Source organism: Macrobrachium nipponense, chromosome 14 (genome assembly GCF_015104395.2).
Source record: "Macrobrachium nipponense isolate FS-2020 chromosome 14, ASM1510439v2, whole genome shotgun sequence".
Lineage (NCBI taxonomy): Eukaryota > Metazoa > Arthropoda > Malacostraca > Decapoda > Palaemonidae > Macrobrachium > Macrobrachium nipponense.
The window spans coordinates 59,166,873-59,194,219 of record NC_087207.1 but is presented as its reverse complement, the minus strand read 5'-3'; the positions used below and the strand labels follow the sequence as shown (position 1 = coordinate 59,194,219).

The following is a 27,347-nucleotide window of genomic DNA, read 5'->3' as shown; positions in this document are numbered from 1 at the left end:
AATCGAGAGGACCACCAGCCGATATCGTTTGACGAATTCGGTGGGGGTTTCGCAGAATGCTTCAGAGTGTTAGAGTTTCTTACGATCTCCAAACACTTAGGCGAGACCACGGTCCAAAGTGAGCGAGACGAGAATCACCCCGATATGTTACACGATAATCGGGAACCTCGTCCTATGCTCGAATTCCTGGAATTTCTAGCATTAGGAAGAAGAATGCTGCTGAAAGAAGACTATCTCACAGTAGGCGACCAACCTGGAATAGAGAAGAACGGACGGGAATATCCAGTTGGCTGGAACTATCGTCTTAGTATTCTGTTCACCATTGAAGCTTTCCTTCGAGGAAGACTTCTCCTTCACTCTCTTTAATAGAGAACGAAGGTGGTCGATCTCCAATCCTTATTTGTTTTCTTGAAGGAAAGAATTTAGGATGGAGATCGTTGTTCAGAATCCTACAAATATACTACTTTGTATATTAACCTCGCGACATGATTCTGCTAAGCAGTTGAATGGTCCGAGGGGTAGGCGCATATCCTGGTTATTCTACGGATTGCGACTTAGACGAAAAGTATTCTAATTGAACTGCAACCCGGGTTGCCTGCAACCTCCCAGGAGTTTCCAGTTTCAATTTTATATACTTATGGTGTTGTTACAACAACACCATTTAAGCTTTTATAATTTACCGAAATTAGTTTCGCTTAAATATAATTGCGAGCATATCTTTTTATGCTCGGTGGTTCTAGCCGAACGCATTCCTTCGTGGAAAGGATTACTTGGCAAACTCAGGATTGACGACGTCAGCGACAGCTACTGCGTATTGAATTGCCCGAGGCATTTCAGTATCAGCTGCCGCTTTGAGGTAGACGGTTGTTTATGTCTTTCTCACCTGCTTTGATTGAATAACAACCGTATCTCTGCCCAACAATCACAGACTTAAGTCTCTGATTAACGGGGATTCTCGCCATACATGAATGACCATCTACTGCTGAGAAACGCTAGTATTCATCGTCTTCGGTATTGCGAGAATTTTAAACAGAGATATCTATTCGACTCATCTTTCTGTTTACCGCACGGTAACAGAATTCTGTAATAGTCTCTTGCTGCATCGTATCCCGATAATGCGAATGATTTTTGCGGAATCTGAGTTTGTCCTCAAAATATCTGTATTCGGAGGATGTACAATTGTTCATTGTTCACCCGGATTAGCAGATGTATTGAAAGACATCGCCTACTCCCACACCTGCCAGCTCTACTTCCAAACGTTCAGCCCATGAGAAGCAGTTCTTCAAGCGGCTCTCCCCTGTGTTTCATTACTGAAGAACGCCCGCTTTCCAAAGTTGCACAACGGACAGCAATGAAATGGCGGTTAGCGTTTTCAGTCATTTGTAAGCACAGGTTTAGAATCTTGAGATTCCTTCTCTCGATTCAGCTGGAAGACGTAGGTTGCATTCATTGCCTACCTTCGTCTTCAACGTCACATAGTGTTGTTTCTTCCTTAAGCTGAGATTCAACGTCTATGAGATTTTCTTGCCATCAGGGACCTCGGTCTTTTGAAGGCAATTGACTTTCGCCTTTTGAGCTTATGCATTAAGAGAATCATCGCCGCGCCGTCCGGCATCGGTGACTAACAAATATTTTATTTGTTTGGTCTCTCAGCATAACTCTTTAAAGGGCGAAGGTCACGTGACTTACCCGGATGCTTGGACAACTTGCCTCTACTGATTCCGAACCAGTCAGTCGGCAGCTGTCAGAGCGCCCGAGTCAGTTACGAACTATGCTGTGGACTTAGTTCGGTTGTTCCAGAGCAATCATTACTTCGTCTTAATAGCTTGTCAGTATGAGTACTGTACATAACCAAAGTCGAGAAGAGGGATAGGTCATACGACTATTCCCTTCCATCCGCCTAGGTAACTGCATGACTTCTCTTGAGAAGTCAAGCACAAAGGGATGGGGATTTGTGACGCTCGATTTCGTACCGATCTTCGTAGCGAAGACTCAGAACCCTTCGGTAACTGACGATTGGTTCGAGTCCTTCACAATACCCTCCCTAAGGGACGTCACCGCCTCCGATACGAAGGCTATGCTGCTTTGTCCTGTGAAGAAGGTGCGACGGAGCTGTCTGAAGAAACTCGACACCCAGGATGAGTGTGGACGCCTCTTCATTCATTCTCTCGCGTTCCGCAAGAACTTCTCCGTGGCGCAGGTAATGAAGGCAGGCGCCTGGTCCAACCGGACCGCATGCACTCCTTCTACCTTCAGGATATTGCCCACAGTTCCTTGGATCTTTTTCCTTGGGAACCGTGGTGGTTGCTCAACACGTTGTGTAGTTAACCCAGACCCTCGCAGGCTGAACAGCATCGAGTCCTGGTGTGACCGTAAGAATGGATGAGGAATGAGAGTGTGACTGGCTCCTCTTCCCATCTTTTTCTTCCCTCTACCTTTGGGTAGAGGACACGGTCGTCACCCTGCTGGGTCAAAGGACGAGATGCAGGTGAGCTACTCAATAGAGCACCATCCTATCCCTTTCAGTAGGGATAGGAGTAAATATCCACCACTTCCTCCAACAAGGGGGAGGAAGTGGATGCCAAATTGAGACAAACCCATCATTTTATGATTGTCTCTTGCAAACAGGAACAAGTTCTTGCTTGCTGGTACGAAGAGGATACGCTTGCCTCTCTCTTAGTACTTGGCCCAGAGGTCTGACCATTGATCCTGCGGTACACACCCCGATCAATCGGACAGAGGTTTGGATCCCTCCCTTGCTCTTACGACCAGGGAGGCACTCCAGGTTGGACGAACACCAGTCTGTTCACCAAAAAGACTCAGATTCCTCCCACCAAGAAGTGAGTCTTCCTATTGTTAAAGGACCGAGGGTTTGTATTACGTATCGGAACAAATGACAATTTGTCGAAAATTGCATTTTTCCTAACTATACAAACCTGAGGTCCTTTACATATAGTCCCACCTCATGCCACCCCTCACTCTGCAACTTTTTGCATGGGCCTAAAGCAAAAGTGATTCTTCACCTCTCGGGCGCGCGGGCGCGCACACGATCGGACAAGCAGTTAACTACCGTTCTCCCCTTGTTCGAAGCTTACGACCGTCCCAGCTGCCGCTAGTTACCTTCCTATTGTTAAAGGACCTCAGGTTTGTATAGTTAGGAAAAATGCAATTTTCGACAAATTGTCATTTTAAACCAATATTACTATCGCACTGTCGCTATAGTTATCTGTCTCTATAGGTATCTGTATTTGATGGAAAAGAATAAGCATCATCATCAAAAGCCATTATCACCAAAATTTAAAATTTAAACAAAGATTTATATAAATTTTCGAACGTGAATTCAAGATATGAAAGCCTCCCTGGTCCCGTCCCCCGGGGTTGACGGAAGGTTTACAATTATGCTATTTTGATACCTGTGATTAAGAGAAATCTTGCATCATTTATGTCCAAGAGTGAGCTGAACGGCTGGTGGGACTGTTGACGTCACTGAAACAGAGCTAAGGGGAGGGGTTAAATTAACCGCGATATTTGAAAATAAAGTGTCGCTAATATCGATGTTGTCCTTGCGCGACATAGGGTAAAAAACCGCATGGTACAGGGGTGGACCATGTACGATCAATGTGTACAACCCCAAAAAAAGTACATTATAACGCGTCCTGACACCGGAGTAGAGGTCTTTAGCTCCGTTTCTCACCAACAACAAGTTGCGTCTGATGCCCATCTCCGATGTCAGGACGCGTTATAATATACTTTTTTTGGGGTTGTACACATTGATCGTACATGGTCCACCCCTGTACCATGCGGTTTTTTACCCTATAAAGCGTCGATTTTAGCGACGCGCTGCACCTTGTGGGTTAAGTACTAAAGGCCTGAATTGTTTGAAGTTTTAACTTTTTTTCGGTGTTTAAAACAAATTTAACCCTCATGGGGGTGTCAAAGTGGGAAACTGAACCAGGAGAGCATGAAAACAAATAGGTCTATGTAGTCTAGGGTGGGCGTAACCTTCCCCAACTGAGGATTCTGCGTCATACCATATCCAACCCCCTCTTGTACCTATCCTGACTTGGGGAACTGTAAATCATAAATTTCAATATTCTTAAGAGTAATGGAACATATTGTAACTTAACGTGACTGTTAACTTGTGGTCTGTTCCCCCCTCCCCTGAACCCCATAGACCAAACCTCGAGTAGAGCACAGTAAATCGTACTTGGAAATACAGGGGTGCATATCATATTCGGTACATACTTGGTAGATCTAGTTAATAACTCCGCATCAGGTATTTCTTTGGAAATTACAGTTTCCGATAGTTTTGGGTTGCTTATTAAGAATTTACCGTTAATTTTGGGGGGTCAACTGTAATTAACCCTCACGGGGTAATACTAAACATGGTGAGATACGTTTGACGCCCCAGTCCCTAGTGGATGTCGTATTCACGGGAACGTTCCGTGCAGTCCGAGCGTAGTTATTGCCTAGAATTACCTATTGCTTAAATGAATTTGCTAAATAATCTATTACGTAAGATCTAGGCTTATTAGGCTTACGTTAGGTAGTTAATTCTAATTATTACATGGGTTGTCCATACAATAAGGTTCTTAAGGAGCTGCATTCGCAAGGAATGCTGTTACGCGGGATCCGGGGACACTGGCGTGTAGCTTGGTTCCCCCTCTCCCAGTCCCCCCCAGGTGAGCTGTCTGCGATGCTCAGCCTTGGCTTGGCAGCTGATAGAGATGGACCTCCCACTCACTTCTCCCGCCAGGTGCGAATTACGCTCTGTGATTCGTTTTTTGTGTGCAAAAAACACTGCACTGGTGGACATTCATTCCCAACTGTATGAAGTCTACGGAGAAAAGTGTATGAGTGTACAACATGTGCGCCAATGGTGCAGAGAATTCAAAGACAGATGTACAGACATCCATAACGCATTTCAGAATCAGAGAGGAGCTGAAAGAAGAGGTTTTAAGCTACCTGCGTGGAGTGGCAGGAGAGTTCTACGATTCAGGCATAAAGAAGATGGTACACCGCATACAAAAATGCATTGATCTCAACGGCGATTATGTCGAAAAATAGGAAAAAGTCTACGCTTTCCAAAAATGTATTATTCAGTGCCAATAATTATGTTTTTCATTGTGAAAAATCTTTGGGAACTTTCTTTTACGGACAACCATTGTATTATTATTATTATATTCAGAAGATGAACCCTATGCAAATGGAATAAGCCCACAGAGGTTATTATAACATGAAATTCAGGATTCCAAAGAATATGATGCTCATAGGAAGTAAGAGAAAGTCAAGGGAAATTTCATTATTCAGGTGTTGCATTTATTTCTTACTGTGTTCCTCCATTATTAATAGGCTTGGGGACTTGATATATAAAACTGCAGGGATTGATAGAAATGCAGGTCAAAGTAGTTCAGAATTAAAAAAACATGAGAAATCCATACTTTTAACACTAGATCTAGGAAATAACTCCGTGTTGGGTATTTCCTTGGAAATTACAGTTTCATACAATCAACTTACCTGTCAGATATATACATAGCTAAGACTCCGTCGTCCCCGACAGAAATTCAAATTTCCCGGCACACGCTGCAGGTAGGTCAGGTGATCTACCGTCCTGCCCTGGGTGGCAGGATTAGGAACCATTCCCGTTTTCTATCATATTTTCTCTGTCGCTTGGAATGTAAACAACGTTTGCAGTTCCTCCTGACTTGATTTTTGGATTTCATCACCATCGATCTTCTGGGCTATCTTTTGCAGGGAAGTACTGGGTCTTTGGTTCGGCATACGCATATTAATTTTTTTTTTTTTTTATCAGCATATGTCTGTTAAAATAAATTTAACCCTCTATTCCTGACTCAACGATTTCGGAGAGAAGTTTCGTTGTCCAGACAGGATACTTATGTTTCTTCTACGAAAGAAGAAATGGTTAAAAAATTTTTCCTACAGAGTCTTTTGAATACGAGGAGGACTCGAAATAGATCCCAGAAGACATTGAGAGAGATACATTAGAGCTAGAAATCAGGGGTCCTCCCAATTTCAGCTCGGAGTTACCTTCGGCTTCCAGGCTCCTTCCCTTCCTTAGAGCAAGGATAGGGAAGATTCGGCAACGAGAAACCTCATCATCATTTCAGAAGAGATCTCGTTAGCAAAGGAAATAATCACGAAGGATCCTCATCAGATAAAGACTCTTATCTCTCGCACTGTTAGATTCCTATCGTCTACTATACTCTGTTTTTTTTCATCTGTCCATCTGCCTGTGGTGTTTTTGTATGGCAACACTGCGTCCCGGGCTTTAGATAGTTACGCTATGTGTAAGTTTTAGGTAAATAAAAGGATATCTGGGTGTACATTGCAACTGAAAAGTGTTTTAATAATTTACTGTATGCGAATTACACCGTTAATATTCGAAATAGGATATTATTATAATCGTTGAATGTAAGCTGAATGTGACTATCTAAAGCCCGGGACGCAGTGTTGCCATACAAAAACACCACAGGCGGGTGGACAGATGAAAAAAAACAGAGTATAGATGTAGCTGGATACAATCACCTCCCATTGCCGGAGAGGCCTAAAGCTCAGAGTGTAAGAATTTCTTCCGTTCTACTCCTGTCCTGATGAACCATTGTGATTCTTCAGGACTTTCAAACAATGTAACGCACGCCAGACGCCAAGTGCCGTAATGTCATGGTCTGATGAAGAGACAGAGCGGGCCTCCAACCTGGCGCATATGCGCTAGAGGCGAACAAATCGGACAGATAAGAATGTCCGATGTGTACATCGCCAGGCAACCTCGAGACTCTACCAAGCTAGAAGCTCAAGCAAGTGGGAGGGATCCAGCCAGGCTCCAGATGCTAAAAAAGAGCCAACCTGGAACCAGGAGCGAGGAGTCAGCCAGACATCAGGCAAACTCGAAACGCCAACAGGTGCAAGGCACCAGCCAGGCGCGAGGCGCCAGCCAAGCGCGAGGAGCCAACCAGGCGTGAGGCGCCAGCTAGGTGCAAAGCTCAAGCCAGGCGTGAGGTGCCAGCGAGGCGCGAGGCGCCAGCCAGACGCAAGGCGTCAGCCAGGCGCGAGGCGTCAACCAGCTGAGAGGCGCCAGTCAAGCGAGAGGTACCAGACAAGCGCTAGGCTCCAACCAAGAGCGAAGCACCAGCCAGGCGCGAGGTTCCTGCCAGGCTTCAGGCTTCAGACGGGAGAGATCCATTTCAAGAAAGCCCTGGTCTTCTTTGAAACATGGAGATCTCCTAAGCACTTCATAGTGACTTGATTCCTTCAAACAGCTGAGAATTAAAAGCGCAGGAAGTGCCCGCTTTTGCAAATTCTTGTTCTTTACATAACAATATGTCATATAAGACATATTAGCTGTGTTGTACGGTAGAGGCAACTCTGTGTTGACTTCTCATTACACAAAGGATGTCAAGTTAACCTACGAGAGATCCTTCTCTTTTGGTTTATACATTTCTGCGGATACGTTACTGGGATAAGGAGCCGACACGGATCCTTAACTTTGAGTTAAAGTTATTTAACTTAGTGAAATTATTGGGGTTTTTGAAAGGAGTGTGGGAATAACTCTTTTCAATTTGAGCGCGAACCCTCGTGTTAGGATCAGGTGATCGGGATCGGTGTTGCGCTCCTTAGTTATGCCAATAGGCATAGGTGTATTGTCATATAAGTGGATTAGCACCCATTGACAAGTACCTTTTAGGCTCTGCCGAGTAAGTGGATAAGACCCCATTGGCAGACCCACAAGAACTCTTGGCCACAGATCACATATCTCGCTAAAGTTTCTTGAGGTGATGCAGACTCCTTGGCAACAGCCATATGAAGTCTACCACCTATCAGATAGGAACCAAGGTTTATTTATACCTACAACATATGTAGTTTACCTGTCTATTCCATGTTAGCTGTCTCTTACCCTCCACCAAAGGGTGTCAATCAGCTATGTATATATCTGACAGGTAAGTTGATTGTATGAAAATGATATTGTTATGATACAATAAAGTTTCATACATACTTACCTGGCAGATATATACGATTAATGGCCCACCCAGCCTCCCCGCAGAAGACAGGTGGAAGAGAGAAAATATGATAGAAAACGGGAATGGTTCCTAATCCTGCCACCCAGGGCAGGACGGTAGATCACCTGACCTACCTGCAGCGTGTGCCGCGAAATTTGAATTTCTGTCTGGGACGACGGAGTCTTAGCTATGTATATATCTGCCAGGTAAGTATGTATGAAACTTTATTGTATCATAACAATATCATTTTCCTACAATATTTGGATTGCTTATTAAGAATTTATAATTATTTTTGGGGGGTCAACTGTAATTAACCCCCAAGGGCCAGTATTAAACACGGTGGAATACATTTGACCCCCCAATCCCTAGTGGCTTTCATATCCGCGGGACTGTTCCTTGCAGTCCGTGCGGATTTATTGCCTAGAATTACCCTTTTAACTTTGAATATTAGGCTAACCCTGTCTTATTTTTTAAATGTACAATTTAAAATTGCTACTTCAGTAGTTAAAGTGATGTCTGTTATGGGGTAGGTAGTTCAAATATTTTTAAAATTTAAAGTTTGTAGTACAGAGGGACCATGACTGGTTAATCTTGAAAAAAGATTATAGTATTAGGAGCTCTTAAGCAGTCTGTCACTCTTTCTTATCTCCAAAGCACATACAATAAGTCAGAGAGACAGTAGGCTCATGGAGATGTTGGCATCAAGGTAAAAAAAAATAACATTTAAAATGTATTACCAAGATGGGGTTAGTATTCCAAGTCAAGTGAACTATTCAGTCGACACATAATTTCAGATCCTTAAACCCAGCCTGATCAGTTAAGTGTAACATCTATTAAAACAGTTGACACAATAGTATAGTTAATTTGCTAAAAACAGGGGTTGTGAGGGAGGGTGGGGAAGTCCGAATTACAAATGCAGTTTTAGAAAAATGAAAGTTACCATAGATGTTAGGTTGGTAATTTCTTAACATGTTCCCTTAATGTTGTCCACTACATATCAGTTGTTCTTGAGAGTTTTATTTTTATATACTAGGGGCAATTATTGCAGGTAATTAATTTCAGATATCTGCTTCCCAATTTCGTTTAACATAATTGTTGCTTTATCTTATGAACACATGTAAAATATTTTGTATGTTACAAAACCAAAAAATTATAAGAATTTGAAATTTTACTCTTAAGATATTTCCAGTCTATGAAGAAATGAGAAATTTTGTACATGCAACTTCCCCGGCAGATATATACTTAGCTTATGTCTCTGACGTCCGACAGAAATTCGAATTTCGCGGCACACGCTGCAGGTAGGTCAGGTGATCTACCCCCCTGCCGCTGGGTGGCAGGAATAGGAACCGTTCCCGTTCTAGAACCAGATTTTCTCTGTCGCGGTAGTGTCAACATATGTTGTTGCTACCTCCTGACTTGATTTTCGTTTTTCATCCGGGCAAGAGGAAAACAGACTAGTCGCCATCGATCTTCTGGGCTGTCTTTTGCAGGGAAGTACTGGGTCTTTGGTTCGGCATACGCTTTTATTAACTTTTTAATGAATTTGGCTTCGAAAATTTCGAAGAATATATGACGTGTAACTACCGAAATTTTCGGTAGACACTCACATAGTTTGCAAGAAAGGGAAATATTAATATTTATTCATTAATATGTGTAATAAGTGTTAGAATTGATTGAGGAAATATACTGACTTCCTACTTTAGGGAGTCAGTAAAGCATGTAACTAGATACGTTTCTTTTAAAAGTTTTTTAGAAACTCGTACTAACGAGCAATTAGAGTATTAACAGTACTAGTAGTGTTGCATCCTCATCACCTTCTTACTTCGCAGAAACTTCAAATTCATAATTGCAATTTGAAGACAAGGATTGTGGCTCAAAATGCGAGCTATTGAAAGGTAAGAAGTGATTACTAGTGTTCCCCATTGTCTCGCTCCCAGGCCTAGACCTCTTTCAAGCTCCCAAGCCCAGGGGAGAAGGAATGTCGAAAGCCGTAAGGGGGTTTCAGAGAATCCCCACCGGTCAGGCGTCCCCTCGGCAGGTTCTGTAGAGCGTCCCAGACTGCCAAGGATAGCCATTGAAAAGGCATCCTTAAAAAAGTGCGTCTCTTCATCTTACATCCGAAAAGACGAAGAATGTATATGTTTTGATGATCTAGCGCGTTCTCTGAAAACTAAGAGAACACTGAGCAAGAGCCAGCCAGGAACTTAGGAAGCCGCGTTCCAGCAAGCTAGCGTGAGCCACGTTCCAACAGCCAGCAGCGAGCCGCGTTCCAGAAAACAGACTAGCGCGAGCCGCGTTCCTACAACCAAACGCGAGCCGCGTTCTAGCAACTGAGCGCGAGCCGCGTTCTAGAAAATTTTTCTTGGCGCAAGGCGCCTTCAAAGAGACGAAGCGCCAGCCTGGCGCAAATTGCAACAGAAAAACAGACGGCTAGAGCAAGGAGCCTTATAGTACAGTGGCAATCAGAACGATCCTTCCATTGAACGTTTCCGGGCAAGAGGCTCTTTCTAAAAGGGGTCTAGTAGGCGCTCGGAACTATCAGGGCGCACGGGACCTTCCACACAAGCGAACGTTCCAGGAGCGAGTCTCCTTTCTAGCGTGCGGAACATTCCAGGCGCGCGGAACTATCCAGGCGCTAGGCGCAAGGAGCCAGGCGCCAGAATATTCCAAATCTTCTTAAGAGAGAGAGGTCAGTCGCGAGGCTCCTCTTTGAGTAATGCGGACACACTCCTTCATTCATGCTCTTCCCTCGTTATGAAGAGGCAAGCGCTTTGGGAGTTTTTCTTATAAGAATCTCATCGACGTTTGGGTATGATGGCGGATAGGAAATATCTACTTCCTTCCGTAAACCCTACAGACGAACAGGAATTCTGTCTCTTCCGCGATTTATGAGGAAATCACGAAGATTTAAAGAGTTCCTGGATTAACTTCCTTCCTTAAGGAGATATATATACTCTTTCTATCATTCTATTAACGAAAAGAATGAAGACAGTAAAAATTTTTCCTTTATCTGCCTCGGCAGGGAAAGAAGGTAGTAGAGTATCTGCTGTATGAGAATACGATACGGCAAATCACACATACCGTAGTTACTTCTTTGTAGAGCAACTCAATTATCAGTATCCTTCCAGGAATTTCCTAGGAAGGACTACGCTTAAAGGGATTGTTAAGACAACACCTACTTAGCTTCTAGATTTATCGAAGTCTTGTTTCGCTTAAATATGCATTAATAAGAACTTCCTGAAGTTCGATAATAATTTTATAAGATTCCTTTATTTAATGGAGTAGCTGGCAACTCTGGAAGAGTAAGGCCAGACGGCTAACGGAGACTGCTATCGCGCCTTAGAGTATGACCAACGCAGTAAAATGTAGGTGTCGGTCATGAGTGGTTGGTTACATGTCTCTCTCCTGCGGGATGGAATAACTAACCGTGTCTCTCCCCTACAATCGCGGTTTTAGCCTCGGATTGAGGGGATAGTTAAGCAAACATAAATAAAATATTGTCTGCCTTTTGCTAAGAAGCTTTCAATAAGAAAGATATTACAACCTTTCAATGCTGTTTACCGTAGGTAACATTATTAAAGGATTCTAACGCAGCGGAACTCTATATTATATGATGCTCTCATGCTTACGAAAGCATGGCTTATTAGAGTACATGCTTAGTGAGAAGATGAATGTAGTAGAAGAGAATTCACTTTAAGACTACGGTATGGTCAAGTCTTATGCGCATACCGAGGTTAACTACAGAATTCCTAGTATCCTTACAAAGGTTTCCTAGATTAATGCTGTTTACCACAATGTGACAGTATTATAAAGGAGTCTATTACGGCAGAGCACGAAATAATATAATTCTCTCATCCTTTCGAGAAACGCACACAACCTTTTTAGAATCGGATATTGCTCAAGAGAAGATGGGTGAGTCGGATGGGAAACATTCTCTTAGTGGCAGAAGTTGTTTCCCTGAATGGACTATACTACGTATATAAAAGTTTTTTCCTACTAAGAACGGAATTAACACGTGAAGGATGTCGGGTACCATAAGGGCAAAGATGTTCTGGCACATAACCTTTTAAAAGAACTAGAAGGAAGCGCCAGCCTGGCGCAAAGCGTCAGAAGAACGCCAGCCTGGCGCAAATTGCGCTAGAAGCGCCAGCCTGGCGCAATGCGCCAGAAGTACCATCCAAGATATTTTCTCGTTTTAGCGAGTTATTAACCTAAGAGTCCAGTAGTGGTTGGTTTGGTGTTTGCTTCTCACCTCGGTGGTCGCGGGTTCGATTCTCGGCCATTCCATTGAGGAGTGAGAGATGTGGATTTCTGGTGATAGAAGTTCACTCTCGACGTGGTTCGGAAGTCACGTAAAAACACCATACAAACAAACAAACAAACCAGTAGCCTCTCGGAGGCTCGGTAACGGCAAGATTCGTTCCTGATTTCGTTACCCATTTAATCGGAAAGGGGTCGCTTACAAGGAATGATGAAATGATTTTTTTTTTAATCACTTAGGCCAATTCCACGACTCTCTCATATCGCAAAGAGCATCGAGAATCTCTTTTTTCGCCCCTGTTCGCGTTAACAAAAGAGAACCTATTTGGGATAGGACACGGAACGTAACGATCCTTAAAGGTTCGATGCAAGATTTTGCATGTCCGTGAGAACCTTCTCGATCGAAGATAATAACTGTTAACGTATGTCTAACATTTATTGAAAAGAGTTTTGAGAACCTGCGGAAAGTCTTCATAGATCTCTTCGCAAGGTAGAAGACGAACAGGCTTCCTATAGACTGCTTCCTTTCCTCGAACCAAGAGAGGTAGCAATATACGACATCTTTAATTTAAAGAAGGGGAATAAACTTTAGTCTTTTTTCCCCTAGTTATAAATTCTTAACAGATATTAAGATAAATGGGCGTCAAAGGAAGAGAGGATGAATGCCTCATTTTGGCCTTAGAGAGGTTGGATTCACAGAAGTCACGTTCTTCTCACAGCATGTTTCGTAAGGCTTTTCCAAGAGTATCTGGATATTCTATCAGAATCTATTATAAATAGACCTGAAAAACCTCTCCACTCTGAGTCTTTCCACATCAGACTTGACCAGAAGTGGACATGAATGAGAGGATTTTTCAAGGTAAATGACAATAGTCATGGCTAAGACATAGAATTGCTGCAGATCGTGCTAGATGGAATGAGGAAACTGTCCTCTTCCGATACCTCTGTGAACCACATAGCGAGGTTTTTTCTTCACTTTCAGAGGGAAAATCACCTATGTATATATCTGCTATCAAAGAACGCAGTAAAAGGCTATACTCTGTCTCTACAAGGGGAATTAGAGATAACAGAGGATTAAGATCTTCGGGATCTATACGATACCGCAATACGACAAGAGTAGGATATCATGTACTTCGAATGGAATTTTTTTTTGTGGCCACAGATTCCGTGTTCCGACAAAATGGAACTGCTCCTCATCAAACTTCTTTGAGGAAGTTTATGAAGGAATTCTTTGTTTCTCTTAGCCCTAAACGACCAAGAAGACAAGTGAATTTTTTGTGCATTGGAATCTCGCATCAGATTCAATGGAGACTCGGCAATGGGTTCTTGCCAGCATAGTATGTCTGGCAAAAGAACTAAATCCCTCTATTCCTGACGCAACGCTTTCAGATAGAAGTTTAGTTGCCCAGGCAGGGTACTTACATTTTCATCTACAGAAGAAGAGATGGTTTAAACGTTTGCCTACAGAGTCTTCGGGGTGCGATGAGGGCTCAAAATGCTTCCCAGAAGGTATTCAGAAGAATACAATAAGAGCTAGAAATCAGGGTTCCGCCCAATTTCAGCTCAGAGTCTCCTTCGACTTCCAGACTCCTTCCCTTCCTTCGGGCAAGGATAGGGAAGATTCTGCAACGAGGAACCTCATCAACATGTAAGAAGAGATCTCGTTAGCAAAAGAAGTGTTCACGAAGGATCCTCCTCGGAGGAAGACTCTTCTCTCTCGTATTGTTAGATATCCTGTCGTCTACTGGGTGTAGCTGACTAAAATCACCTCCCCTTGCCAGGGGCCAAAAGCTCAAAGGGGAAGAATTTCTTCCACCCTTCTCCAGTCTCCTGATAAACTATGTGGTTGTTCAGGACTCTCGGACAATGTAGCGCCAGCCAAGCGCCAAATGCCAATACAGGCGAAAAACGCCAGAGGCGGACAGTTCCAAGGAACTCTGTCATGGCCGGATACTGAGAAGGAGCGGGCCTCCAACCTGGCGCAAATGCGCCAGAGGCGAACAAATCGGACAGATATAAGAGTGTCCGATGTGGACATCGCCAGACAGCCTAGAGAGACTTCCAAGCTCGAAGCTCCAGCAAGTGTGGAGGAGCCAAGCCAGGCGCGAGGCGCCAGCCAGGCTCTAGGAGCCAGCCAGGCTCTAGGAGCCAGCCAGGCTCTAGGAGCCAGCCAGGCTCTAGGAGCCAGCCAGGCTCTAGGAGCCAGCCAGGCTCTAGGAGCCAGCCAGGCTCTAGAAGCCAGCCAGGCGCCATCCAGGTGCCAGGCTCCTTCAAGGCTAGGCTCCAGTCAGGATTGAGGATCCATCCAGGCGCAAGGCTCCTTCCAGTAAAGAGAAACCTAAAGCTCTGTCATGTAAGAGGGCTAGTCCCCATTGATATGATACAGGTAAGGCTCTGCCATGTAAGTGGGTCAGCCCCCATTGGCACGATCCGAGAAGGCTCTGTCGTGTAAGCGGGCTAGCCCCCATTGACATGATCCAGAAGGGTTTGTCAGTCATAGGTCCCTACCTCGCTGAAACTCTTGAGGCATGCAGACTCATAGACAGTAATCATGAAGTCTTCTGCCAAGCTCCAGGCGCAAGGCGCCAGCCAGACGCAAGGCTCCAGCCAGGCGCGAGGCGCTAGCCAGGAGGGAGGAGCCAATCAGGCGCCAGCCAGGCGCGAGGCGCCAGCCAGGCGCGAGGCTCCAGCCAGGCTCTAGGCGCCATTCAGGCGCAAGGCTCCAGCCAGGCGCGAGGCGCTAGCCAGGCTCCAGGCTTCACCCAGAAGAGATCTATATCAAAGAATGCCCTGGCCTTCTTTGAGACAATGTGATCTCCTAAGCACTTGACAAGTGCATTGATGATTCCTTCAAACAGCTGAGAATTAAAAGCGCATGAAGTGCGAGCTTTTCTGTATTCTTGTTCTTTCCTTAACAATATGTCATAAGGACATATTAGCTGTCACATACGGGAGATGCAACTCTGTGTTGACTTCCCATATCCGAAGGATGTCAAGATAACCTACGAGAGATCCTTCTCTCTTGGTTGATACGTGTCTGCGGATACATTGCTGGGATAGGGAGCCGATACTGATCCTTAACTAGTGAGTTAAATTTTAGTTAACGTCGTGTTTTTTCTTTGGGTTGTTTGAAAGGAGTTTGGGGATAACTCTTTTCAACTTAAGCACTAACCCTCGTGTTAGGATCAGGTGATCGGGATCGGTGTTGTGCTCCTTAATTATGCCACTAGGCATAGGCATATTGTCATGTAAGAGGCTCTGTCGAGTAAATGGATAAGACCCCATCGACAGACCCACAAGAACTCTTAGCCATAGGTCACATCCTCGCTGAGGCTCTTGAGGCGAAGCAGATTCCTAGGCATTAGCCATGGAATCTTCCACCTGAACAAGTAGGAACCAAGGTTTTATTTATTTATTACCTACAACGTATGTTGTTTACCTGTCTATTCAGTAAATAGTTGTCTCTTACCCACCACCAAGGGTGTCAATCAGCTAAGTATATATCTGCCGGGGAAGTTGCATGTACAAAAATGATATTGTTAGAATACAATAAAGTTTTGTACATACTTACCCGGCAGATATATACGATGAATGGCCCACCCAGCCTCCCCTCAGGAGACAGGTGGAAGAGAAAATCTGGTTCTAGAACGGGAACGGTTCCTATTCCTGCCACCCAGCGGCAGGGGGGTAGATCACCTGACCTACCTGCAGCGTGTGCCGCGAAATTCGAATTTCTGTCGGACGTCAGAGACATAAGCTAAGTATATATCTGCCGGGTAAGTATGTACAAAACTTTATTGTATTCTAACAATATCATTTTAGAAATCTGTAAAGCATCGTAGGAATTGGATTTAAGTACATACTTGACAGTAAAGCAATGTATTATTTTGTAATAAAAACATGCAGGTAGCATTTAGTTTGAAATTTGAAGATAAGAGTTAATATTGTATGCTTCTAAATATAGTACGTGTAGCAGGTTGTGTTACCTCGTTGTGGCTTTTTTTGATAGCAGTACGTATCTTGTTAAGATCCAAAAGTTGCGAACAATTTAAGAAGTTTGTATGTAGTAACATGATTTTGTGTTTTTTTGTGAGTCATTCTACTTTCCAGATTGCAATCATGATTACATATAGTATATGAACTATTGTGTAACTAACTGTATGGTATTATTTTCAGGTATAAAAAACCAGGATGGCTGCTGTAGAGTCCAAAAGAGCTAAACTTTGGGGTGGACGTTTTGTTGGATCCACTGATCCAGTGATGGAAGCATTTAATGCATCCATTTCATATGACAAAGCAATGTGGAAGGAAGATATACAGGCAAGTTCTCACTATGTGTTTAAGATTGTATTATTATTACTGTTGTACCTATACTTTTAGGAATGACATAGATAAGAAAAATGGCCAAGACAACATAGTCTTGACCCTTTGGGTGTTACTACTATAAAGCTCAAGCCAGGGTACCTTTCTTTTGTATGCTTCTATTGCAGAGAAAGGCTAGGATGGAGGTAAGCAGAGGTATGCCAACCTTATTACTATTCTGTGTGAAATTGGGATAAAAATAAAGTTTAACACTACTTGTCAATTGCGCAACTATTTATGTTGCATCTCAGGTTTTGGGCAATGCAAAAAGAATTGTGTTGCATCACATCTTAGCATAACTGTATTTATGCTGTTTCAGAATGAAACAAAAAATGCCCTACAAATTCAAAGAAGTATCTTTGATAGAATTTAAGGTGAGGTGTAAATCCGCTGGAAAGTTGTTGAGGTTGCTTAATTCTGTTTCAGGGTAGTGTGGCCTATGCAAAAGCTTTATTGAAAGCAAATCTATTAACGGAGACAGAATGTAACAGCTTGATTACTGGTTTGGAAGAAGTTGAAAAGGAATGGGAAGCTGGCACTTTCAGTATTCAGCCTGGTGATGAGGATATTCACACTGCCAATGAACGTAGGCTCAAGGTAAATATATATAAAATAGTCTGTATCAAGTCTTTTCCTGTGATTTGGTGGGTAAGCGTGCTGTTTATATTACTCCAGCTAATATTTAACAATTATTCACAGCACTTTTACCTTCTTGCCTAGTCATTTTAGAAATTTTCTTCTGCTTTATGCTAGTAATTTTAACTGATGTACAAGGTAATTGCTGCTGTGCTGAAATTAGTAGATCTACCATAACACTAGATCCTCCTGTACACCAGCTTGTGCATTGAAAGCCAGAAACTTTTGGTTACGCTATTTGGCTGACAGTTTTCAGTAAACAAATTTGGTTCTTAAGTCTTGTTTCATTATAACAAATACCCCACAGCTTTAAAGTACAATTTGATTATCAACCTGAATAAAGTATCTTCAGTATCAACATGGGCTGATGGGTTTAATTTATTAGATTATTAGTTTATTTTATATGAATAACTAATATTGAAAGCAAGTATTCTCTCTAAAGGAAATTGTTGGTGAAGTTGGTGGCAAAATTCATACTGGGCGTAGTCGCAACGATCAAGTAGCCGTTGATATGAGGTTGTGGTTACGAGGACACCTTGGTGATATTTCAACGCACCTTATAAATTTTATCCAGGTAAATGTATAATGTTGCAGCAAGATTTTTTTTATATTTAATTGTCAGTATAATTGTGCAGAAAACTACATAGTAAGTTTTTTATTACTGAATGCAACTTTCTGTAATTTTTCCCTCAGGCCAATTCCAAAAGAATTAGAAAAGCTTGAGGTCTTTTGAAATATTTTGAGTACAGTGGACTCACTTATTTGGTTTTTTCTGTGGAATGTAATATATCCACATTATTTGCAGAATTTTTCCTTGGGAAATATTCACTGATTACTGTGTATCATCTAATTTTTGTGACTCAATGCATGTTTTGTGATAAACCTATTAAAATATTCAGGTATAAGTGCTTTGAGAGGGCTTTTCTGGTGTTGGAACTATCAAAATAGACAGTTAAAAGCATTTTTAAAGAGGGTGTCGAGTATATTTGTAGATTTTAGCTATCCACAGGGTTTGTAGTACACATCTCCCACGAAAGCGTAAAAGCATTTATTAGTATTATTGTTTCAATATGAAAATAAAATGTTGTTTATACTTTTTCTTGGTTATACAAATAAATAGAAGAACACAGAAGCATTGAAGACTGGGATCTAGACAATTTTCATTGGCAAGTGCTCTTCAGGGGAAGTGAATTTAGTGCTCGTGAGCACTGTATAACATTGATTTTGAAGTAGAAAATCTGTTTAGTCAAATAAAATTATAACTACATTGGCTATGTATTTTTTGATATCTATAATTATTTTTATCCCAGGTGTTATTGGAAAGAGCAGAGAATGAAAAAGATATCTTGATGCCAGGCTACACCCACCTTCAGAGAGCTCAGCCCATTCGATGGTCCCATTGGTTACTCAGGTAATTTCAGGAGACTGCAATGCAGTACTATCATAGAAGACTTGTGTTGTGCTAGAATTCACAGTTATTGCTTTTTTAGCTGCTCTCCGTGTCTTAACAATATTTGATATTTTCCAATCATTTGATAACAAATATTTCAGATCAGACTTGTGACAATCGAAGGATGGGACCCAGTGATCTGATTACTTACTTATTTACAGTTGGATTCTTCTCAAGTTCCACTCCAGTGAAGGCACTCTTTCAGTTGTAGATCCATACTATCACAACACGTAGAAAATAAGTCTTGGATTTTTCTTTAGAGACTTGATATCATGAGTCCTTGGTATCAGGTGTGAGCTTAATGTGCAGTCTTTGAGCTGAAAATAGGAAGGCCCTAAAACAAGTAGTCGAGTCAGAGTACATCTTAGCTCAGATAAGATTTCAGAGTCTCACCACTGAACCAAAGTTATCTATCATTATACATTTCTCCTACAGTGGACACTTATACAGGCAGTCTCTGGTTATCACTAAATTATTAACATTCATAAGACTGCCTGCACTTCATATTCTAAGTAACTATGATCATAAACAATATATATCTTCATTTATTTCCTGAATCCTTGAATTAATGAAAATATGCAGAAAGAAATTGCCTATTCCTAAAATGTATAATCTTCATCAAATTGTTAAACATTGTACTAAGATTCTAAATGTTTAGCATCTGTACTGGATAGATGGTACATGCACTTTTTAATAATACGTATCTGATACATTGCTAATTATTAAGTCGCCTAAAACAAGATCTATTGTATGTCTAGTGGAAGTTGTTGCTGTCTAGTGGAAGTTGTTGCAGTCAACAGAATAGGTACCTGTGTGTGTTTCAAATAACTGCTTAATATATAACTTACTTGATAAGACTGCATCATGACTTTGTGGTTCATCCGTCCTCAGATTAACTGCCCACTGTCTACTTTGTGCTCATAAAACTAAACGTTTTTTAAGGATATATGCTATAGTTAACAAAAATATATAGTACAATATATAGGTAAATGGTTAAATTTCATAGCAGATGTGTTATGCTTGTCAGCACCTCCATTACAAAGCAATATATTGTAGGTAAATGGTAAAATCTCATAGTAAGTTTATGCATTGTTATTAACACTTCATTTATAAAGCTCTTCTCTTGTTAGTTTTCATGTCCAAGCCTTCATAGGCTGGTGGTCTAGACATATAATGAAACTATGGTCACAGTCTTTTAGTGCACTTTACACTCGCTGTGCAATAGCTTCATGAGTGATAGCAGTATTTAATGTGCTTATTTTTCCATTAAATCAAAAGACCCCATTTTTATGAAGAGTAATGTTAACCCTTCTCTTTCAGCATTAATAATGAACTTGTTCCTGAGGTGAGCTAATATGCATTGCAGCTGGTGGTTGGTGAGAATAATTATCTTATCAACTTCCTTTGAGTGATGAATGAATACTTTTTTATGATTTATCTGTGCCGTAGTTTTTTGGAGTAAGCATGTTAGATTTTTCTTTAAATAAGCATGCTATATGCACATGGAATACTTTAAGGGATTGCTTGTCGTACTTGCAGATTCTTAGACTTTTTAAAGTTGAGTGTTTTTTAAGTGTTAGTGTTTTCATCAGATAATATGTCGTCTGTTATTTTTCTGTGGTTTTTATAATTATGGTAGCATGCCATTTTATTACAATACGTATTGTTGCATGTAGAGTAGTCATTTGTATTTTTGCTCACTTGACTTGTCTGGTTTCCCTATCTGCCTTCGTTTACAAAGTATGTACTATTTTGTAGAAACTGCAATGGAGATGAAACTTGAAGTTACTGTTTAATCAGTTTTTGCTTAAAGTTTTATTTTGGGAATGTGTGGTTTTCATGCTAAATCAAGTTGCTAATTGTATCAGGCAAAGAGACAGTTAGAAGTAAGGGTGTTCCTTCGTTGTTCAATAAGTATGGACAAGGAAATAGTTTTTGAAAGCCATGTGTTTATGTTTCTTATTAGTATGTACTTATATTCACTATCTTCCTCTTTACACTTATCTGGAGAGGGAGAGAGGTTTTGGTGAGTGAGGTAGACCTTTCTCTGCCACATCAATCGTGTAATTGCCCCTCCAACCCAATCTCTGTCTCATTATTTTTATTGACATTACTTAATATAGTACAGTACTAAAGATACAGTAATGTAAGTATTAGACAAATTACAGTGTGCATGTGGACAGGGTATGCCTACAGTATACATCACATTGAATAAATTCTCTCTCTCTCTCTCTCTCTCTCTCTCTCTCTCTCTCTCTCTCTCTCTCTCTCTCTCTCTCTCTCTCTCTCTCTCTCTCTTGTCAGTTTTGTAATAATAAATTTTGGGTTACTTATGTTTAAAAAGAAAACTTGTATCAGTTTTGTATACAGTATTTTACATATCTTGCATTTCAAAGCAATTCATTTTGCATACATATCTGAATATGAATGATGAGTGAATTAATATTTTATATTGAATAATTATAAGATATCTGTTATGATACACTGTCAAGTACTACTTCATATGGGATTACTTTATATGTACTCTCAATTATGTGTTGGGTATGCTGTTTTGTGGGTTGTATGTCAATCTGCATTCCTTAGCAAATTTCATTACTTCCTGTAAGAAGAGTCAGACCTCCATTAAGTAGAAGTGACACTGTTTCAGTTTTAAACCAAAATTGACTTGCCAGCTTGCTTATTAAATTACTGGCAAAATTAGTTTGCTCAGATTATGATGAGTAAAGAAATTAGCATCAGGGTAAAGCTGCATTCATTCCTGTGCTTTCTGCCCTTCAAGTTCCATAATTTTATCATAATCAGTGGAAGGATTTATTTCAGTGCTCTTCGCAAAATAACATTTTTAGAAGATGAGTATTGCCGTCATCTAATTGATATCTTTCAGTTCAGTGCCATACTACTTTGTAGTTGCTGCTGCCTAGGGGTAGATTTTGTGATAATGAGATGACTAGTAAACTTTGTAAGATAGGGAGGAATATGGAGAAATTTTTTATTTTGCTTTAATGACAGATCAGATTTTTATTATTTATATTGTCATTAGATTCTTATTGTATAGTATGTCAGTCTTTATCTTTTGTCCAGTTGCTTCTTGTTTCTGTTCTGAGGTATGTAAAGTCAAGAGCAACTGAAGAGTTGTTGTAGACAGTAAAAAATGTATGTGAGGGGTAGATATAGAAATAGTCAGAGTGAAGTGATAACTGTACGTATTTCTTATCCCTGCTCATTTCTTATTATGCAGCTGTGGCTGTCAAAGTATCCTGCTGCTACATTATCCTTAGTAGTCAAGAGATTAGATACGGAAACTGAAACACACACGTGTTAGTTTTAATTCTTGGTCTAGTAATTTTGTTTGATCATTATAAAACAATTTGCATGAATTTTTGACATGTTTTATTAGATTGTAAACATCATCTAACACAGCAATAACATTTACTTTGTTTTGTTTTTTACATTAACTGAGCCTTCAATATCTCAAGTAAGTAGTCATTTGTGATCAACTTTAGAGTGAGTATTACATTGGTTCCATTGAAAGTTTGTTTTATCTTCAGCCATGTGTGGCCAGCTGTGCATGACTTGGAACGCCTTACAGGCTTGTACCTAAGGGTTAATGTGTGTCCCTTAGGGTCTGGAGCATTAGCTGGTAATCCATTCAACATTGACCGACAAAGTCTTGCTGAAGATTTAGGGTTTGAGGAGGCTACTGAAAATAGTCTGCAGGCTGTGAGTGACAGAGACTTTGTTGGTAAGTTAGAAACTTTTTTTTTTCCCCCATTTTTAATAATTATTATTATTTTGTAATTGCATGATGTTAATTATAATAATTTTCATTTTTGTTGAAGCTTATTAACAATGGAGCTGCTTGTTTGTATTGCTTGATTCCTAAAGGGTGGTGCACATGACCCTAACAAAATAGCAAACTCATAATGAACTAGATTTTTGATAACATCAAATGAGATGGCTCCAAAGAATCCGTATGGAGATAGTGAATTTGAGTTTATAAGGGACAAACTTTAATTTCAGACTTACAAAGTTTGTTATGCTTTTAGATTCTCCTTTTTCAATTGCTGTTGTAGAGGAGAACTGAATGGTGAAAAATGCCTTTAGAGTTAACTATTTCAAGTGTTATTCAGAAGAAAAGACTACTTAGCAGTTGCAAAACTTCAGGAAACCAGCATTCGGTGTTCAAACATCTTGTTGCAGTGGAACGATTTCATAAATGTCCAAGTCGAGCAAGTTATAAGTTCTGCCCTTGTATTCCCTAAGCGTATAGTGGTCTTGTGCAGCACAATTTACCTTGTACTTATTCTCATTTTTCTTTGATCTAGTCTCACTTCACTGTCTTAACTTTTTAATTGTACATACTTAGTTCCATTTTCAGATCCCTTTTGAAATAAATCTTGTTGGTGTCTACCTACATATAAAGCTTTGCAGTCTCATTAAACTACTTTAAATTAAACAGAGGGTATTGTGACATGAGCTATTGTTAAATGTTTGCCCTTAGTGTATCTCTCCACCAGCTCTACCTTCTTTCTTTCTTGCTTGTGCCCAAGGACTTTACCCTTCTCCTACCTGCTTTGATTTTGGCTCGTATTGACTCAACATTATCAGTTTCCTTATGGTGAGTCATTCCATTCTTACCAGCGACTGAGTCATCTCAGCGGGGTCTTCTTGATGATCAGCTCTTGGCATTTCCCACTGTTTTAGTTTATTTACATCTTTATGGCCAGCAAGGTTCCTGTATCCTCTGATTATAATTCACATTGTCATGTTCCTCTTAATGACTGATTTTGATTATTAACCCATACAACCCAACCTCTGAATGCAAATTACAGAGAACAGCACTTGGATGAAATAGACCTTTAGTGGTTGTCTGACTTGGGAAGATATTTTATCATTCTTTCATTGTTTTCATTATATCTAGTGCTTTCATTGTCATGGAATTGTAATATAGTAATATATTCTAGCATAGGTCATCAAGAAGAAATCCCTCTTGCCAGCCCCATGAGAGTTAAGAATGTTAACTTACTGGGCTCGTTACACTTAATTATTCATTAGTGACAATTAAAAACTTGTTTTATTCTATTTTAGGTTACTGTATAACTACTACCATGATCTTGTAAAGTGCCCAAGTCTATGCTGATCTTAGTCCCATGGGTGTTTGCCTGAGTATTCCTTTTTGCTCTGCTTTATCAAAGCCCACAGTGTTCATGCCACTTAACCCCTCCCCTTAAACATTTTTCCTAATCTGTAAAAGTAAATTTTATTCCATTAAGTTATTATAGTTCAAAATAGCTCTCTTTTAGTACTAACCTGAACCAAACCTAAATTAAATGTTTTAAAAGTAAGGTTGAAAAGAAAAAAATTAAGTGTATAATAAATTTTTATTTTACTATTATAAACATGTTTCTCAATATTTTTGCAGTTAACATACAGAAAATATAAATATTCTAGTATAAAATAAAGCAAAGTTCAAGCACTGTTTTATTTTGCAAAACCTGTGATCTTAATAATTTCTAAAGAATGTGGTAGATTGCAAATCTGGCATCAATTTTATTTGAAAATGTTTGTCCTCAGTGGAATATCTCTTCTGGGCAAGTTTGCTGAGCTCACATTTGAGTCGTCTGGCAGAGGACCTTATTCTCTACTCAACAAGTGAATTTGGGTTTGTAAAGCTTCATGATGCCTATGCAACTGGCAGTTCCCTCATGCCTCAGAAGAAGAATCCCGACAGCTTGGAACTGGTGAGAGGAAAAGCTGGAACACTGACTGGAAATGTAAGTTGTGTGCTAATTATGTTGTAAATGATCGAGGTTTGTGGACATACATTAGTGCACGTTAAGTACATATTAGTTTTATAACTAAGCATGAGAATTCTTAAAAAATGAGATGCATGATTACATTACGCCACGTGATTTTTATATAAAATTGCTGTTTCTCTGCATTTGTTTAGGAGTAAGAAAGATTTTTATAGAACAGTATAAGTACATATGATATAGTATATTTAATCCTTTTCCTGCATTTTATTCATTTGATTTTTACATATATACTATCCTGCATTTTATTCATTTGATTTTTACATATATACTAAATTTCTTGCTTGGGATTCAGTTGACTTTTTTTATTTATTTTTTGCCTTAGTATCATTCCTTAATTTTCTTGGCTTGACAGCCTAAATTTCATGAAATAAATCCTGTAAAGACTTAGACTCACAAAGGACACCCCAGAAGAATGAATGAATGAATATATACAGTAATTCCATGTTTATCCTTATTTTCACTATATGGACATCAGCATTATTTGGAAGGTCCACAAACCACAATATATAGTAAATGAAATATACAATGATTAAAAATTGTCAAAAGGGCCTGTATGGTTGCCAATTCTGTGCAAGCAGTGATGATAATGATCCTTACAGTCATTGGGACACAAGTGTTTTGTGGGGGTGCTACAAAGGGAAATGTTTAGGGGATGGGAAAGCTGAGTGGGTAGGGCTGTACAGGTGTTTGTCTTCATGAAAGCTTATGTGGCTGTTATTGACTTGAGAGCAGTACGACATTTTACAGGTCATCACATACATCTTTATTACTTTTAACTGTAAGAAATATGTCACCACCACAGCAACTTATGGTAGAAGATGTTTGGTTGGATGAGCACCTGTGTGCTTTTAAGCTTACCACTTTTTTTGCAAAAGCAGTACATCATTACATATTATACTTTTTGCCTCTGAATGGTTGAGAGAGGTAAACATTATAAAACACACTTTTGGCACTTTTTTCAGTTGCTGGTCATTTCTTGGTAATTGTGTATTAAACAGTCACTGTAATTGTGCATTGCAATGCTTTCCCAAGATCTTATCACTTTTTTGGGGGGTGTTACCTGCAGCTCTGCAGGAGCTGTAAGTGCTGCTTGTATGGCCCCACCACCACCACCACCTATAAAAAAAAAAGGCTGGAAAATCATTGAAAGATTCAAGGCTTGCTGGTTGATATCCCACATTATGGCTGAGTATGCTATTGCACATTCTTCCTTGTTGGATATCAAGGCAGCCAAGGATGTGATGGTTTTTGGGAAGATATCCATGAGTGAGGCTTGCAAGGTGATTGCTAAACTGTGTCATGAAGAAATTTAACAGTTGACCTTGATCTGGTTTCATCAGCAGAAGTTAGCTGGGATGCATGGCCTTGATGTTCAACTGAAGGCTGTTACCACAAAGTTCACAGTATGTAAGGGGTTGTGGACTTGAAGCATTCAAGGGTTGGCTGTTTTGGTTCAAAATTCAATATGCTTTCCACAAGAATCCTTGGAGCTTCTGAGGAGGGAATATATACTAGAATAATATTGGTATAAGTTGAAAGACTTGGGAAAAAAGAAAAGTCTTGAGTCCAATCTGCAATGCTTACAAAACTTGTCTATATTCTGACTCCTTTTCCACTAACTCCTTGGCTGACAAGAAGGAAAACAAAATTTACCAGGCAGAAAGTTGTTCAAGTAATGCTTGTCTGGTTTGTAAAATGCAAAAGCTTATGGTAGCCATTTGGGCAAACCAGTAGTAGTCGTTCAACTTGTGAAGCAACTATACATTAATAACCCCGAACTTACATGAGGTTATCCCCCTCATTTTGGGACCACCTTGACGTGGTGAGGGGGCTCTCGAACCTCAGGAATCTCTTCCCAGGTTCGAACCCAAGAGTCCCATATGGACATTATTATATTTTTCGAGTAAACTTATGTGGACTTTTCCATTTTTTGCCAAAATTTTTAAAAGCAAATAAATGAGAAAACATATCATGGCTTAACGTGGAGTTAAATCCGAAGCTAAATAGTGAGAACTGTGGTAGATCCATCATCTACCCGACAATGTTCGGACCTGTTTTTCAGGCGGAACTATTCTGTGGAGCTGGACCACGGATTCCAGGGGGGGCCTGGTTCTAGGAATAGAACTCTCGGCATTCTATCCAGTTTGCCCATAATGTGATTAGGATGGGGATAATTGTATTAACATAATACTCTTAGTCCTAGCAAGCGGGTTCTGCTTACACTTGGGCCATACTAATCATGTTATGCCATCCCCTTTTGGGGTAGGGTAGGGATGCGGACATTTGGGAGTCCTTTCTCACTTGTGCCTTTGGCAGAAGATTTAACTTCGCGAAGGGCCAATGATAATCTTTTCAAGAATTTTTTTTTTTTTTTTTTTTTTTTTTTTTATTTTTTTTTTTTTTTTTTTTGTTTTTTTTTTTTTTTTTTTTTTTTTTTTTTTTTTTTTTTTTTTTTTTTTTTTGTAAAAACTCAAAATTTATGAACTGTGAAATAAATGATTTGAGTACCCCTGGGCCCCATGATGGAAAAACTACGGCACAGTTGATGACCATTGGCACGTCACTCCCGAATTTCCTAGGTACTGCCACAAGTAGTGAAAGTACTATAAAAGATACAAAGGAACACCCTGTTCCAAGTAAAGCAGCAGAGCCAGAAAACCAAATAGAGTGCATAAATAAAAAAGAAACAAACAAAAATAAATTGGTAAACTCCAATATTGTAACAATGGAACCATATATGATGAACAATAATTCTGAATTAGAGACAAATAATCCTCCCAGCAATACAGAAAAATATAAAAATCATAA

General features: G+C 40.2%; 1 protein-coding gene across 1 annotated transcript in view; it reads left to right on the top strand.

Annotated features, from left to right (window-relative positions):
* LOC135226543 (argininosuccinate lyase-like) overlaps positions 1–27,347 on the top strand; it is a 52,902-nt gene that overhangs the window by 5,280 nt on the left and 20,275 nt on the right. Inside the window, exons 2-7 of the mRNA XM_064266200.1 lie at positions 16,452–16,595; positions 17,064–17,234; positions 17,716–17,847; positions 18,584–18,684; positions 22,272–22,465; positions 24,298–24,497. Coding sequence (XP_064122270.1) covers positions 16,467–16,595; positions 17,064–17,234; positions 17,716–17,847; positions 18,584–18,684; positions 22,272–22,465; positions 24,298–24,497 — 927 coding nt within the window. The 5' untranslated portion in view covers positions 16,452–16,466. The remainder of the gene's footprint in view (positions 1–16,451; positions 16,596–17,063; positions 17,235–17,715; positions 17,848–18,583; positions 18,685–22,271; positions 22,466–24,297; positions 24,498–27,347) is intronic.